Raw genomic sequence first — 18,076 nt, 5'->3', positions numbered from 1 at the left:
TTTTGGTTATAAACCTTTTGTGACTCTTTAGCAGCAACACAAACAGTGATCTATATATAGCCTCTTTTAGACTTGGAAAGGGCTTCTGTCTTTTTATTGGGAAGCAACATCAATGAATGGACAGATTCTTGATCAAGAAAATGATTAATAGTTCAACTTTTATTAGATTTTCACAGTGATTTTGAGACACTAATTAATTGTGTATGAAATGGTTCTTTTTAGGGAGCCTCGCAAAGATCAAAATGAAGAATAACTCCAAGTGACATAGTGAAATAATTTGGCATTCAAAAGATCTAACAAGTTACATCAACACTGGGATAGACAAAGATACAAAGTTCATGTGTGGATTCATATTATAGTTTTGGAAGAAAGAATGATTCAACGGTTCACATGCCAAAGGCTCAGACTCTGACTGTGTGTGTTTCAGGTAGCAAACAGAGAAGGATTAGCCGTGGCGGTACTCACTTGGACCTCGAGCATCTCCAAGCGACGTTCCAGAAGATCCAACTTCTCATTCAGTGATGCCAATTTGCTCTTTGTCGTCGATTCTGACCAAACACACACACAACAACATCAACTCAGAGTTACTATTAACGGAAAGCTTAGCTCAAGAGAAAGTTTCATCTTCTAAAAACCAGATGGAACTGGAGCTGACAAGATCAAAGATCTTGGATCTAAGAAGATGAACGTCAACACAAATTAGATTTCAAAATAAATAAAGTTACGAACTTTTTCATCTAAACCCATCACACCAAAACCAATCTCCCAACCCTAAAAAAAAGTTTCTAAATTTAGCAATCAGAGTCAAAAACTCAACACAGAGAAAGAAAGAAAGTTTTACCGAATTGGACGAGGAACTCGAAGAGACGACGGACATTGAGAGAGATGTGCGAGATGAACTCACGATTCTCCCAATCTGCTTGAACAGCGATTCCTACGTTCACCGCGTTCGTGATCCCTCCTGCTTTCGCCATTACTTAACTTCCCTCTTCTTCCACAAGACGCAATCAATCACACAACTCACTGTTTTTTTTTTCAGATTCAATTCAGCTGGTGAGTGAACGAATGATTGGGTAATCGATTAGAGAACGAGGGGTCACCTCCTTTTTTCTGAGTTTCTCTCAGAAAAAAAGTTATCGATTTCTATCTTCCTTTACATCGCAGGTTTGTCTTATGATTGAAGAAGGAGAAGTGGATTAGAAGAAACGGGCATTTGATGAAAGAAAGAGAAACTTAAGGGGCTGAATTGTGATTATAAGTTTATATGAAATGCGATGAAATTTTAAGAAAGGAAAACTAAAGGAGCTGAATGGTGATTATATACGTATTAATATCTGTCAATCGATAAGCTCAATATGAAATGTGATGAACGTTTGTTACATTCGGTGGGCCGGTTTGGTTTGGTAATATCATTGTAGAATGCGTAGTTTAGTATCCAATCTTTTTCGTTCTATTCAAATGTCACCATCCATTAACGAATTAGCAATCCCTGGTTCTTTGTACATGGATAAAGGAAAAAAAGATTTGTTACAACTAGTGTTTTGAAATTCAATCTGGACACTGAATCAAAAAGTTTTTCGGCTCAGCGTGTTATTCGGTCGACTATGGGTGAGTTAATAAGTTAGGGGGAAATTTCATAACTACACTTTGTGTAGTACCACAATTCAAGTTTACCACCACTTTAGGGACATTTTCACAAATACATTTTTCAGTAGTGTGAAAAATACTAAATTAACCCTACCCTATCTCTAACATATCACATCTCTCTATCGATACTTTCTTCTCTCTGTCGAGACCATCGTTTCTCTTCTTCGAATCCGTCGTCGTCATCGTCGTCGTCGTCATCGAAAATCCTCGTCGTCGTCGTCGTCATCGAAACATCGTAGTCGTCGTCATCGAAAGTCATCGTCATCGTTCCGTTGAGATCTCCGACGAGCTAACACACGGATTCTCTCTCTCATGTAATCGTCATCTCATCCCTCTCTCACACACCGTGGATCAGATGTCGAATCCTTCTCCTGTTCAAGTTTCCCAGCTGGTATGCGTATATCTCCTTTCGATTTTGTGTATTTCTGAACGAAATCTGAAACAACGAACGTTAGTAAACATTTGCTTTTATCCAAAAGGCAAACAAGGTTGATTTGGAGTTCAAGTTGAGATTAAGTCTTTATAAATAAGAACGATTTAGCAATAGAGGAGTAGTGTATATTACTTCTAGTGTTGAGATGTAGTGTCTATTACTTGCAGTGTTGAGATTAAGATTTTGGAATAGCGAACACTGTATTTCTTACAGAATTATAATCCCTTATAAATCTGGATTTCTGGATATTGTTAAAAGTACAACTCGACGATTAATAAGTCTTTATAAAGAAGAATGATTTAGCAATAGAGGAGTAGTGTCTATTACTTCTAGTGTTGAGATGTAGTGTATATTACTTGCAGTGTTGAGATTAAGATTTTGGAATAGCGAACACTGCATTTTTTTACAGAATTATAATTCATTATAAATCTGGATTTCTGGATATTGTTAAAAGTACAACTCGACGATTTATAAGTCTTTATAAAGAAGAACGATTTAGCAATAGAGTAGTAGTGTCTATTACTTCTAGTGTTGACATGTAGTGTTTATTACTTGCAGTGTTGAGATGTTTATGTTTAGACCATTACTAAAAATATTAACAAACATAGTATTAAGGTTTGGGATTATGAAAGCACGAACATTGTTTTAATGATCCCACATCTTTTATATTGTTTATAGATCAATTTTAATTAGTATTTGAAGTTTGAAGATTGAAAATTTAGAAGAGATTGAAGGAGTTGTGGAAGTCGGAGCTCGCCGTATCTTCAGAAGCAAACAAGTGTTGATTGACGTGTTCCAAACAAGGCTTATCTCCTTGACGTGTGTCTCATCTCACCGCTTTCATTACGTTTTTATTTTCTTATGTTGACCTTTGTTCTGTTGCCCAAAAAATGTTGACCTCTGTTTCAATTTGGCCTTTTTTAAACTGTGCCAATTTATGTTTTTATGCCAATAAGAGTTTATAAAATCATTTATAAGACTTTATAAATCGTTTATAAGAATTTACAAATAATTTATAAGATTTTATAAATCCACATATAACTTATATGATATAAGGGTTTATAAAAATATTATTAGAGTTTAACAATCTTCATAATATAATTTATAAGAGTTAACAAATCATTTAGAAGAATTTACAAATCCTTACAACTATAAGTATATTTATAAGTGTTTATAATTTCTTATAAATCTTTGTAAATTATTTATAATTATTTATGAATCATTGATAAGAAATTAAAAAATATTTTTAATGGTTTGTAAAACCATTTACAAGAGTCTGAAGCGGTGGAGCCTTGCTTGCTGTCCGCATGTGCTATAGAATCTACCACGTATCATCATCTCTTTACAAAGCCTGCACGTGTTCTTTAGTTTTATAAAAATATTTAAAGTTATTTATAAGGATTTATAAAATCATTTATAAAGATTTGAAGAAACCCTTATATAATTATCTATGAGTATATAAATTCATTAATCATAGTTTATAAAGGTTTATAAAACAATTTATAATGATTTATAAACGTTTATAAACTGATTTATAATGGTTTACAAGTTATTTTTCTAAAGTCCCTCCAAAAGACAATCAACACAAAAAGGCAAATCTGATGAACTTGAGAATTCTTGTGAGGAATGTTAGGCAGAATGAGTATAATAAACTCAAAAATGATTTATAAATGTTTATAAACTGATTTATAATGTCTTACAAGTTAATTTTTCTAAAGTCCCTCCAAAAGATAATCAACACAAAAGGCAAATCTGGTGAAAGAGCCACGTCCTTCAACAAGAGATATATTTCATCAACCCTCTATGTAGACTGTACAGAGACCATGCTTGTGATCAGAATCAAACAATCTCATTTCAAGGTTTAGTTTTATAAATACTACTACGTACTTTAACTCTTGTGGATGGAGAATAGAATGTGAGAAGAACCAAGATCACAAATGAAGGAAGTGGAATCAGCAGCTTGTCCTCCCTAAGAGCTCCATCTACAAGAATAATAATATATTAAGAAGACAATTCTACAACTTTTATAAAGCTTTATAAATATGTAATTCTTTGATCGTACAAACCACGTTGTTGTTCAGAGTTCCTCTTGCTTCTTCAAACAACTCACCAACCTCGTCGATCTTCAAAATCTGAATGCAAGCCAATCACATATTGTTCCTACGAATCAGCACTCACTTTTAAAAACAAAATATATCAAATCGTTAATGCATAAACACTATGTTCGTTATGGCTATATTTATAAGGTTTTATAAATTTGAGGATGAAAATTTTCTTCAGAAAAAAAACTCCTTTTCTTTTCCCAGAAACACATCGCACATCGATTCTGAGAAATCAAAATAAAATTAATGAAATAGAACAAAAATCTCATCTATTATCTTGTCACCTTCGTTGACGTCGTGAGAGAGCTTGGTCAGTTCGTCGGATCTCGTCAAGTTTTTCAGGTTCGTCGAAAGGCTCGCTGGAAAAGTCGTCAGAGAGCTCGTCAGAAAAATCATGAGCGTCGTCTAATCTCGCCGGAAATCGTCAACGTCGTTAGATCTTGCCGGGAACTCGTCATCATCACCAAATCTCGCTGTAGCATCGTCGGATCTCGCCGCATCTTCTTCGCTGGATCTCACCGTACAACTCAGCGTCACATGATCGTTTTAATATCGCCGGAATTAGTCACCGGAGAGAGTTGGCGTCGAACTTTTTCACCGGAATATATGACGATGACGATGAGATTTGGAGAGGGGAAGAGAAGATAATATGTTGTGTATACGAGGGTATAGTAGTCTTTCATCTCATTAAAATTTAATGGTAAAGTTGGTTAGTGTATTTTTGAAAAGTGGTATAAGAAAAGTGGTATTTTTGGCAATTTCCCATAAGTTGTTTTTGTTATATAATAATAAACTAGTTATTTAGAATATAAGAAATATTTTATTTTTAAAAATTTATTTAGAAAATTACTTATTTAGTTTTTTTCATTTCACATATTTAATATAAAATAATTAAGACTATTGAACAATTGGGTTTATTGACGTAATAGCCAAATTTAAGACAAACTAGATTTAAGGGCGGATATTTTTTTCACATTTTTTAATTTTTTTTATTAATATTTTTAGTTATATTTGTATTTTTATTTGTATAATATTTTTAAATGGTTAATAAGAATTTTTAATCTATTCTATTAATTTTGCAGCATGACCTATTGATAAAATGTTGTGTCTAATTTAAAATACAATGCATCTAAAATATAACTGCATAAAATAAACTATAATAAAATATAACTACTCCACGTTCCATAACTACCATAACTCAAATTGTCTGTTTTGTTCCCTGTTTTTACGTTATAAACCGTCGAGTTCAGTTCCATTCAAAACAAATCATATTTTTTCTTGCATTTAAAAGATCAACAGAACTACAGACGCATAAAATATATTGCGTTGTTGATTTTTGGATGTTCAACAAAGAAAGGAAACCACAAGAGTATGTTTTTAATGTGAATGTCTAAAACTAAAAATAGACAGATTAAAAACCACCTATTGATATACAATCATACATACAACAATGACACAAACATCAATACTATTAAAATATAAACATGATCTATTGATATAGGTTTGGTTCCACTATTTTAATATGATTATTAAAAATAATTATTAATATTTTAAGAGAAATACTATACAATAAAAAACACAAATATAATTAAAACACACAAATTTAAAAAAAAAAAAATTAAATGTAAAAAAAATATACCCGCCTTTTTAAAGGCGGGTCAAAACCTAGTAATCATATTAAAATAGTTGGACAACATCTATATTAATATGTCATATTTATGTTTTAATAGTATTGATTAGGTGAATAATACTGATTTGACATAATTCAATATAAGACTTTTATTCCACATTTCATCCGATTATGTAGTTTGTTTAACAGGATTCCAGTTGCAATTTATAAAATAGGTGACCTAATTTTTTGACATATTAACAATCAAATAAAGATATGAAGTGCGTGTTCCAGCTATATTTACCACATATGATTTAATGGTATGGAACAAAATGAATCGATAATAGTTGTACGCGTTACAGAATATAACATATCGGAGAATCAAAAGTTATAGACACAGCTATTTTATAGAGCAAAATAATATAGATTACCAAGATGTACATAATGGATTAATGCTTCTCCAATGTCAATCCCAAGCATACATAAACTAAACCCTACCAACTAATTACTAAATCTTACATGGAAATATAAATCTTAATCTAATGTAAATTTTAATCTTTCATAAACTAAACCCTAGCTACTAATCACTAAACCAAACACTTGAATATAAACCTTAACCCAAATTTCAAAATGTAAAAATAATAAATTTAAATATTCTAATTACAAAATAGCATTAGTTACATTTTAATTCAATAAGTGGTTCAACTAATAGGTGGCCAGGTCTCGGGGTTTAACATGTTTTTGTGAGTTTTACCATATTTTAAAATAATTGTTTTTTTTCTGAAACCCAAACCGGATTTGACTCACCGAATTTATTAGTTCAACTGCGGATCCAAATCGAATTTCAAAATACTAATTACGACTAATCTTTAGTCTTTCGATTTAAGATAATGTCAGCAAGTTAAGTGAATAATTTGGTAAACTAAAGAAATATTGATATAATTAGATTTTAGGATAAATCTTCTAAATGTTACAATAGTTTTCTTGACATCATCATAAATAGTTTTTACATAAATAGTACACAAGGAAAAATAACTAATATAGTATTCGACCAGTTTATTATGATAATACATTTAGCATAAATTCTAATCATAACCTATAATCCTTAAACTCATACCAAAATTTAAATCCTAATTCCCAACTATTGAACTTTATAGATTTATGTGTGTGTGTTTTTAACTTTTTAACAATGACTATTTTATGATTTTCCCCTTATCTGATATTTTGAGTCATAAAATATATTTTAATACTATTTCAGGATATTTCTCTAAATTGTATTGCTTTTAAATTATATAAAATAATTAACATTTAGCTTTTAATGCTTAGGTTCTAAAAGATGACCAAAGGAAATGAATAAAAACGTTGAATTCTTCTTCATTTTTCAGAGAGAAAATATCATAAATAATACAAAAACTATAACAAAAATAACACACAAAAACTCTAAAACAACATTAACTAAATGACTAAATTATTATAAACTCTAATTTTTACTCTAATTTCATTTTCTAAATACTAAACCATAAAACCTAATCATTAAATCCAAATAAAATATCATCTAACTTTCAATTAATATTATTTTAGAAAAACTTTCATCATCTGCTATTGTTTGTAATAAAAAATATGTTTTGGTGCCACTGTAGTATTAGAAACGGTCCATGATATATCAATATATCTCACATCAGCGGTAATAGTAGTGTATTTTAGGCATTATATAAGTATATGAGCAATTTTCTACTCTTGAACTACTTTTTGGGTGTGAGTTATACATATCACTATTATAGTATTAGAGTCTATGGTAAAAATCTAAGAGGTAATTTTCCATATAAATAATTTACTACTTATGTGGTGTATAAAAGTGGTCCATCTTGATGTGGTATGCCAAAATACTGGATTCAGATTGTTTTCATTGGCCCGTTTTCCACCATATTATAAGATGAGCTATTAATATATCATATATCAGTGGTAATAATATTCATTGGGCAATATATAAATATATGTACCCTTAAACGATTTTGGTGAGAATGCATGAGAAGGCTCCATTCCACGTGTCACTCTCTGAGCGAGTTTAAGAAAAACGGATCATTTAATTCTTTGCTTTATTTCCTTATTTGCTTCCATTACAAGAAACGTAACCAATTTTTTTTTCATTCATGGTCGCACTGTTTTTTTGTACATTGGTTTTGCATAGCTCCGAATTAAACGTCTAGAAACAACTACATTTCCAACTTATGGTTTGAATCCCCATCTCAGCATGTGGATAAAGATCGTACGAAACTCACCACCACGAACCAGAAACATTTAGAAGCATTTCCTGTCGACGATGGAAGGATCCAAGTCATCGTTCTCTCGCTTCGAGTCTTGCCGTCTTTTGTCGCTGGTTCTTGACCCGAGATCGATGAGGCAGTCCTTAGCGCTGACGAGGAGGACAAAAGTTAGGGAGAACATAACAGGTTTGCTACTGGAAAGCATGCAAAATTAAACTACTTGGCTTCTCTCCCAGCATACAAACGTCTCTGGACAACTCTCATGCCCGCGCTAGGAGAAGAAGACTACATCTACGGTAACCAAATCCTCAACAAAGAAGTCGATGTCACCAAGATCGACCGAGAAGAATGTGCGAAGTTCATCGACATGGTATTCAAAGCGCAGAACAGGACAACGAACGGATCTTGACGAAGCTAAGGAAGGGGATCGATAAATTAGGGATAATGCTTCCGTCAGTGGAAGTGAGGTACAAGAATTTGAATGTGAAAGCTGATTGTTACACCGGTGATAGATCTCTTCCTTTGCTTACTAACACGGTGAGGAACATGGTAGAGTCTCTTCTTGGTTTGGTGGGGATCCATCTTGCAAAGAAAGCACAGCTTACGATTCTTAAAGATGTTTCTTGGATTAATTGTTAAACCTTCGAGGATGACGCTTTTGTTGGATTCTCCCTCTTCTGGGAAGACAGCGCTTATGTTGGCTCTTGCCGGCCGGAAGCTAGATAAGTCTCTTGATGACACCGGGGAAGTGACTTACAATGGTTACCGCCTTAACGAGTTTGTTCCCATCAAAACATCTGCTTACATTAGCCAAAACGATCTTCATGTTGGTATCATGACCGTTAAGGAGACTCTTGATTTCTCTGTTCGGTGTCAAGGCGTTGGTTCCCATTATGGTGTAACTTATTAAACTAAACTGTTATATATTCTTTTATGTACATTGTGTGACAAGTTATGTAGTCTAATGGTACCTATCTATTATATGGCAGATCTATTAAACGAGCTGGCGAGGAAATAAAAGGATGCATGGATTTTTTCAGCACAAGTGTCTATTAAACAAGACACTATGTACACCATTTATACAATTACTTCTCAGTAATTTCAAATTTGCAGGATCTCTTTATACGCATGTTTTAAAATAGACAATATTTAATTAAAATTTTTGGTTCGGTAATAAATTATCTATGCTGGCTAAACCGGACTATTATGCTTCTGAGATTTTTACTTCATATTGTTTCCTTTTGTCATATGTCCTCTCATTGTTTCTGTTGTGTCTCAAGACCTAGACGCAATATATTTTTGAAATAGAACAATTTAATATATATTTATTTATTTATTTTAAAGAGAGTTATTTAATATATATATATATATATATTATTATATATTTATTTGAAATTGATATATTTAAAATAGAAAATTTATAGTCTTTAACTAAAATTGATTATATAGTTAGTTAGATCTAAAACTTAATATCCAGATAACCAGATCTGAATCTGATCCAAACTAAATATTTTGAATATCAAAAGTTTCTAAATCTTATTACATATTTATGTTAATTATTTACATATATTTATATATATTAGATATTCAAAAATATGAATATATCTAAAAATTATCAACGTAGTCACAAGTATCTATCTAAAAATAACCAAAAGTGTTCAAAAAACTGAAAATATTTCTTTTTTCTCCATCTAAATATTTAAATTGAACTATTTTATATAAATTTAAATATGTAGTCTTACATTATTCTAATTTTTATGTTTTATGTTATTTTATGTTTGGATTTTGAGGATTTAAGTATATTTAGATTTTTGTTAGAAAATACATAATTAAAATGGGAACCCGAATCGAGAGAGAGAGAGAGAGAGAGAGAGAGAGAGAGAGAGAGAGAGAGAGAGAGAGAGAGTTTAGGGTATATCCAAGAATTTAGGGTTTAGTGTTTGGATTTTTACCCATGGGTTTAAACTTTGTCCATGGGTTTAGGGTATAGTGTTTAGTGTTTATGATTTATTTTTTTTGTGACGGTTTTAAAATTGTTAAAAAAATTCCATCTTTTTGCAGATAATAATATTTTTCTTTTATTTTAAAAACTTAACACAAATTATTATTATTTATTTATTATATTTAAAAAAAATTGTACATTAATTGGCAAACTATGATTAGTTGGTAATTCACCCAAGAAAAATTCATGATAAAATATTAAACTAGGAATCATTTCCATATAAATAAAAATTATGGTAGTTAAAAGATAATCGATGAATTAAAAGAATGTTTACATTTTTATATTTTTCAAAAAAAAAGGTTTACGATGAGGGGATACCGAGAGAGAGAGAGAGAGAGAGAGAGAGAGAGAGAGAGAGAGAGAGAGAGAGAGAGAGAGAGAGAGAGAGAGAGAGAGAGAGAGAGAGAGAGAGAGAGAGAGAGAGAGAGAGAAAGAGAGAGATTTAGTGTTTAGGGTATACCCAAGAGTTTACAGTTTAGGATTTACCCAAGGGTTTAGGGTATATCCAAGAATTTAGGGTTTTGATTTTTACCCAAGGGTTTAAGTTTTGTCCAAAGGGTTTAGGGTATAGTGTTTAATGTTTATGATTTACTCTTTTGTGACGGTTTTAAAATTGTTAAAAAAATTTCATCTTTTGGCAGCTACTAATATTTTTCATTTATTTTAAAAATTAATACAAATTACTATTATTTTATTTATTATAGTTTAAAAAACTGTACATTAATTGGCAAACTATGATTAGTTGGTAATTCACCCAAAAGAAATTCATGATAAAATATTAAACTAGGAAACATTCCCATATAAAACAAAATTGTGGTAGTTAAAAGATAATCGATGAATTAAAAAAATGTTTACATTTTTATTTTTCTCAAAAAAAAAGGTTTACGATGAGGGGGATACCAAGAGAGAGAGAGAGAGAGAGAGAGAGAGAGAGAGAGAGAGAGAGAGAGAGAGAGAGAGAGAGAGAGAGAGAGAGAGAGAGAGAGATTTAGTGTTTAGGGTATATCCAAGAATTTAGGGTTTAGTGTTTGGATTTTTACCCATGGGTTTAAGCTTTGTCCATGGGTTTAGGGGTATAGTGTTTAGTGTTTATGATTTATTTTTTTGTGACGGTTTTAAAATTGTTAAAAAAATTTCATCTTTTTGCAGCTAATAACATTTTTCTTTTATTTTAAAAACTTAACACAAATTATTATTATTTTATTTATTATATTTAAAAAAATTGTACATTAATTGACAAACTATGATTAGTTGGTAATTCACCCAAGAAAAATTCATGATAAAATATTAAACTAGGAAACATTTCCATATAAATAAAAATTGTGGTAGTTGAAAGATAATCTATGAATTAAAAGAATGTTTACATTTTTATATTTTCAAAGAAAAAAAGGTTTACGATGAAGGGGATACCAAGAGAGAGAGAGAGAGAGATTTAGTGTTTAGGGTATATCCAAGATTTTACAGTTTAGTGTTTAAGATTTACCCAAGGGTTTAGGGTATATCCAAGAATTTAGGGTTTAGTGTTTGGATTTTTACCCAAGGGTTTAAGTTTTGTCCAAGGGTTTAGGGTATAGTGTTTAATGTTTATGATTTACTCTTTTGTGACGGTTTTAAAATTGTTAAAAAAAATTCCTCTTTTGGCAGTTACTAATATTTTCATTTATTTTAAAAACTTAATACAAATTATTATTATTTTATTTATTTAAATTTTATAAAACTGTACATTAATTGCCAAACTATGATTAGTTGCTAATTCACCCAAGGAAAATTCATGATAAAATATTAAACTAGGAAACATTCCCATATAAAACAAAATTGTGGTAGTTAAAAGATAATCGAAGAATTAAAAGAATGTTTACATTTTTATATTTCTCAAAAAAAAAAGGGTTTACGATGAGGGGGATACCAAGAGAGAGAGAGAGAGAGAGAGAGAGAGAGATAATAATTTAAACCTCAAAGTATATTGAATTAAGTAATGTCTAAAATGCTTATAGTTTTGAACCACAAAGACTGAATGGAGAACAAATTTAGTTTTAATAATACATCAAACATTTGATTAGATGGGCATTAATACGATTCGTATGTTTAAAATAAAAATATGTTAAAATCTTAATCTTATTTTTTTAAACACTCATCAATATTGATAAAATCTGAGAGAGAGAGAGAGGGAGAGAGAGAGAGAGAGAGAGAGAGAGAGAGAGAGAGAGAGAGCCATAGAGAGAGAGCCATAGAGAGATAAACAAAATGAGTTCGAGAGTAAGATGCAAAGAAAGAAATATAGAACAAGTTTGATTACACAAAAATTTACATACATAATAATTTGATTATATATTAATAATATTTATACATAAAACCTATGCAAAGAGTGTGATTACACAAATATTTACGTACATATATTTATCTTACTCGAATTAGATATTATACACAAAATCAGTTCTTCTTACATGGTTCAAAGAATACAGCCAAGTTCTGTGGAATCCTTACATGTTTGAAGTTAATGACCTATGAGGAAGGTATGTTATTATACAAAAATCATGCATATGAAAATCAAATTGTATAATAATAATTATATCTTTATATACAAGTTCTTGCAAATGAATCAGAGTAAGATAAATCACATCGGTGATATGTATAACTATTGAGACTATGGAAAAAGAGGTTTATGGACAAGCTTTTCAAACCTCAACAGTTAAGGATTTGTATAGACATCGAGCCATTCTCACTCCTACAAATGATGAAGTGGATAAAATAAATGATTACATGCTTTCGCAGTTGCCAGGTAACATGTTTTGTGTTTACTCTTATGTTCCAGTAAATTTTTACATGTCACTAAAGTAAAGAATTTACATATGTTTCTATCTCAGTGACGTCTATACCGTAAAATCAGCACCACCGAGATTAAATACAAAAAACACACACAAAACCCAAATTCCAAACTATATATATATATATATATACTTTCTAATATTTTCGAAAAATTGCTGATCTAACCATCTCATTCCGCGCAAGTCGCGGGTTACTACCTAGAATTAAACTACAATGCATGAGAATTACAAAATGTTTCTGCAGTTTTAGTGGTTAAAAGTTAGTTGTTGCCCCCACTCAACCTGGGTTCAAAATCCTTTTGCTCTTTTTTCCTTCTTTTTTCTGAGTTTCCTATTTTATGCCCCCACTCAAATTTTTTTTTAGATTCGCCACTACTTGCACCCTGAACTATATTTTTAGACGTGAATTAGACTCATTAATAAAATGATATAACCAGCTTAAGGCCTGATAAAAAGTTTTAAAAATTTAGGGCCAATTTTAACAAAAAGTGGTCAGCTGATGATATTATTGTGTCAATAATAACTGGTATGGAAGTTTCACATAAATGATAAAATGTATGGTAATAGCACCATGTTTATGTATGATAAATCTAGCTGAAGTAGCTCTGGGACTGAAAGTTCAAGCATCCTCGGAGGAAAGAGCCTTACGCTTGATTTAAAAAAACTCGATAGATATCACTGTAACATATAGAGATGAATAAATCCCTTGTGTGCTTTTGTTTGGTACTTATCCTTGTAGTGGGACTTGCTTTGTATGTTCTTAATATCGAAGTAGCTCAACTAAATTAGGGTTCTAAAGCCAAAATGATTTCAAAATTCAAATCTAATATTTAAATATTTTAACAAAATCAGCTCTTTATCAGTTTTTTATATGTCAATATATCTTAGTTCCAGAAAAAACTAAGAAAACCAAAATATGTTTTTACCCTAATAACAAAGGCTTCTTCATCATCATCACCACTCAAAACAAAAAGGTAAAACAAAGTCTAACAAAGTATGAACCCGAATAACATTCTCATATTTTAATTACTATTCACTGAAAACCGAGAAACAAACAAACTGCAATCAAGCCGAATTTCAATTTGAGCACCCTACTTAACTATAAACTGTATGCTTTTGCTTAATATTTGTTAACTCTTAAGTATATACTTAAAACCAAATGAGAAAGCTAAAACGAATATAACCGACACGCTGCTCCATTGCTCATATATATATATATATATATATCGTACATAGTTGAAACCTTCGGTTTGTCCTCTGATTATACTTGCACTTTGTCCTACATGAAAACATATTGACACATTATAAACGAGATTTCGCTATTATTATATATGCATGTATATATGTTTGAAGGGTTCATGAGAATCAGGAACACACAAGTATCTTTTCATTTTTATCTTAGCTCTTTGATGGGGAATCATAACAGGACTGTTCAGGCTGACTTAGCTGCAGCGTAACTTGTGCATGTGATTGATCGGCTGCATCTTCAAGCTCACCAAGTCCCAATAAATTTGTGCTTGACGCTGCATAAACCTGCAAGACCATTAAGTACAACTTTTGTATGTCTAGCTTCAACTAGGAGATTTTGATTCAAAGGATGAAGTTGCAAATTGAAACTTAATTAAAGTAATGAATATAGTGTTTTTATATTACTTTCTTGTGTAGTTCGACGTTTTCTTGATGAATCCTTTGTACTTTTCTCGACAATTCGAGGTTCTCATGATGAATAATATTCCTCTACAAAAGATATAAACCAGTTATAAGAACCTAAAAAATAGAAATCAGAACATAGATTATGTGCTTAGATGTGTAAGTAGTTTTATGTACTTCCTAGTTAAACACAACAAATTTATTTATTTTCCTGTTCAACCACATTTGTAAACACAAAAGCGAGTTTATAAGAAATTCAACCGTTTGCATTTAGGACTCGCAAATAATTTTGTGATAAAAAAAAATCGTTTAACATTCTGAGTGTACTTAGAATCCTAATGATAAATATCATATAGTACTGACCTTTTTGGTTAGCTCTTTGATTTCATCGGTCAACATTTGTTGCTGTAAGTTTCGAAAAATGAATATTAGTTCGAATTTTTGTCCACTATATGGTCAATCTTACATCATGACAGACGAGCTAGAGTGAACATGTATATAAACAATGAGAAATAAATTAACCTTTTTCGTACGAATTCCACGTAAACTCATTTCAAGTCTGCTCTCTATATTGTGCAATTCATTAACGCTCAACCCATTTAATTGCTCCCCCATTAGCTGTCTGCTTCATTACAAAATTTTATTGCATGTTGTACATACACAGATTTTTGTTCTCTTAACACATATTTTATTGCCCTAGTTACATGTTTACACAAAGAAATATATAACATGACTATACATCTTTCTTCACAACACATGGCTATATATATATATATAATGGTACTTACTAAGGACTTAATATCCATTACGGGAGCTTTTTCACAGCTCATAATCATAATAATATCACCAAAAGAGAAGGTGGTTACAAGAAGAAGAGAGAAGTTTTTGTTAGGAATCACATATCGCAAGTGATAGAGGCAAAAACCAATAGATAAGAAACAAGAATTTATGCACAGACTACCATTTAGATTTGAATTGAAAACTCGTGATTATTTGCAATTTTAAGCAAGTGCGTACCGATGATTTTCCTGTAACGAGTGCAGTTCTTGCCTTAGAGTTGCGGCCTCTCTCTGCCAAAACTATAACACACAACAAAGTTTAACTCATCAACTCTCAAATTCAAGTGTACACAAACATGACTAAGATCTTTGTTACGAAACTCTCCTCTCGTATGTTGTGTAAGTTTTGTATAGATATATACGTACCATAACTTCTGATGCAGGGTTCAATAGTTGTTGCTGCTCCATCTTGGTCTTGTTAAATCGTTCAATGGCCGATTTCATACTGTTCATTTTGAGATTTTTAACCTAGAATTAGTTCATAGTGTTTATTCCCTGGTAGCAAATAACATTTCCATTTCCACTGCTGATGAAAGAAAACTCAGTACATAAACGGAACTATCTTATTATTGTATTTTCTTTTGTTTTTATTTTTTATAATAAAAAGTTTCAGATTATTGTCACATAAAAATATTATAGGCAGGCATATATAATTCACTAATAGTAAATATTCACGATGATTTAATTTTCAAAGATTGATCGTTGAAACAAAGATGAAGTATATATACCATATTTGGAAGTAATATGTTTTCAAAACTTTGCTGCTAGTTTCTAGGTGTCTAGTTCACATACGGGTACATATTATAAATATATATCTGCAGCGGTAATTTTCTTGAGCTATTCTATATACACATCAATGATGATCGGTATCCCTTAAACTTCTAAACTTTAGAATCGACATATTTGTGGAAGCCCCCTTGGTCCAGTGGTTTGATTAAGAGTTCAATTGCTTCTACACCCGGAGGTCTGGGGTTCAAACTCCAGAAAATACCAAATTATGCAGATTATGGAGAAACAGGTTACAGGAGATCTTCAGTTTGGTGCAGGGCGTACCATTGAACATGGATCTCATAGGACGGCTCAGAGTGGTGCGGCTCAGAGTGGTGCAGTCAGGCGGGTATTCTCACATGGTGGTAGAATTATCGGCTGTAAAATCGTCTTTGTAATATTCTCATCATTGTAATAGCATAATTAATCGATAATAATCGATCCAGACGTTAAAAAAAAATCCACATATTTCGAGCAATATTTTAAATAAGTTTTCCTAAGTAAATAAACTATTACACTAATATTAGTTAAAATCACAACATTTTCTAATCATTCTATCATAGTCCTATATACACAAAAATATTAAGATTTATATTTGTACATACAAATTTGCATGAGAAACATCATACTACATATCAATATATCGTCTCCAAATGTGTTTATGGTGATCATCTTATACACTCATTTTATCATCTTTTAGTATGCAAACGTTGTACTTGTTTGAGCTTTGAGTATGCAATGTCCTCTACTTCCCAAATGTTTCTAAATTTGGAAAAGTCATACTTCCGTACTCTAGATACACAATTTACAGATAATGTTAACACACACATATATACATGATATAAGATTATAAGTAGACACAATGGCACATGTCCATAGACACAATAAGCCACAATGATCCTTTAAATCAGTAAACTTCCTTAATTAGTTTTTTTTTTGCTTTGGCATCCTTCATTCAAAGTCAGTTTCATTTCCAAATATTAGTTTTAGGAGAGATATATTAACCACGTTTTTATATAATTTAAAATGAGTAAGATGCAGAAAAGTTTTCACAACAAATGAGCAGATCACACAGCTAAACACATCTCACTCAATAAATCCAACCATTCCAAGCAAATAAATACTTGATATTATATAAGTACGCACATGTATACTTCCATGTACTAATAGATTTACACATAGATATTAATATTATGTATTTAATTTAAAAAAAAAGTTTAAGATGTTTAGAGATCGAGTGAGTTACTAAAGTAAAAGAGAAACCTGGAGCTGGCAAAGTCATAGAGCTTGTCCGTATTGGAGAAAATGATAAGACCAACCTCGGCATCACAGAGAATGGCGAGTTCTTTAGCTTTCTTGATGAGACCCTTTCTTCTTTTGGAGAAAGTGACTTGCCTACTCGTCGAATCATCGATCCTTTTGATCACAATCTTCCCTCTTCCCATCAATTCTTTTAAGTTAACCCTATTTCGGTCTTCCTCTCGACCTTGGTGATCTTCCCCGTTCTAGGGTTTTTCTAGATCTTTGCAACACCGAAGGTCGATGAAGAAGAACGAATCAGGAGAAAGAGAAGAGAGAGATAAAGAGAGAAATTAAAGAAAAAGAGGAAGTAAGGGTCAATAATCTCTTCGAGGAATAAACAAATAGTTATAGTCTATTTTGAGTCGTATTGGTAGATACAACTCGAGGGCTGTTTAGTAAAGTACCAAGTTAAGACCTAAAGATGCGTAGTTAAGACCTATAGAACAGATAAGATAGGAGAAATACCTCAGAAATTACTTGGACCATGATTAATCCTAATTTCTTAATTGGGGTTTTTAAAAAATAAAATATAGTTTTTACTTTTTTAAAATTTTAACTAAAAAAATTTAAGAACCGTTTTTAAATAAAAAATATATGAACCATTTTTTAAATAAAAGATATATAAACCATCTTTT

At 31.2% G+C, this 18,076-nt stretch overlaps 2 protein-coding genes and 1 long non-coding RNA gene across 5 annotated transcripts; all 3 read right to left on the bottom strand.

The window, feature by feature from the left end:
- Window positions 1-265: 265 nt before the first annotated feature.
- LOC108837970 (protein BRICK 1) lies at window positions 266-1,184 on the bottom strand. The gene is made up of 2 exons (XM_018610959.2): window positions 842-1,184; window positions 266-548 (listed from the first exon to the last, which is right to left on the bottom strand). The coding sequence occupies exons 1-2, from the start codon at window positions 972-974 to the stop codon at window positions 424-426; spliced, it is 258 nt and encodes an 85-aa protein (XP_018466461.1). The 5' UTR covers window positions 975-1,184; the 3' UTR covers window positions 266-423.
- Window positions 1,185-1,740: 556 nt separating this feature from the next.
- LOC130510861 (uncharacterized) lies at window positions 1,741-4,936 on the bottom strand. 3 transcript variants are annotated; one of them, XR_008944650.1, is made up of 4 exons: window positions 4,467-4,936; window positions 4,147-4,240; window positions 3,968-4,062; window positions 1,741-2,083 (listed from the first exon to the last, which is right to left on the bottom strand). It is a non-coding gene; the product is annotated as an uncharacterized LOC130510861 (long non-coding RNA). The 3 variants fall into 3 exon arrangements; XR_008944649.1 differs by lacking the exon at window positions 1,741-2,083 and adding an exon at window positions 3,773-3,890; XR_008944651.1 differs by lacking the exon at window positions 1,741-2,083 and adding an exon at window positions 3,773-3,890 and having other exon boundaries at window positions 4,147-4,212.
- Window positions 4,937-13,879: 8,943 nt separating this feature from the next.
- Window positions 13,880-17,758, bottom strand: LOC108855392 (agamous-like MADS-box protein AGL17). The gene is made up of 8 exons (XM_018629200.2): window positions 17,403-17,758; window positions 15,738-15,816; window positions 15,550-15,611; window positions 15,055-15,154; window positions 14,896-14,937; window positions 14,536-14,619; window positions 14,260-14,415; window positions 13,880-14,161 (listed from the first exon to the last, which is right to left on the bottom strand). The coding sequence occupies exons 1-7, from the start codon at window positions 17,582-17,584 to the stop codon at window positions 14,281-14,283; spliced, it is 684 nt and encodes a 227-aa protein (XP_018484702.2). The 5' UTR covers window positions 17,585-17,758; the 3' UTR covers window positions 13,880-14,161; window positions 14,260-14,280.
- Window positions 17,759-18,076: the final 318 nt, after the last annotated feature.

Source organism: Raphanus sativus, chromosome 4 (assembly GCF_000801105.2).
Source record: "Raphanus sativus cultivar WK10039 chromosome 4, ASM80110v3, whole genome shotgun sequence".
Lineage (NCBI taxonomy): Eukaryota > Viridiplantae > Streptophyta > Magnoliopsida > Brassicales > Brassicaceae > Raphanus > Raphanus sativus.
This window is presented reverse-complemented; position numbering and strand designations above follow the sequence as displayed.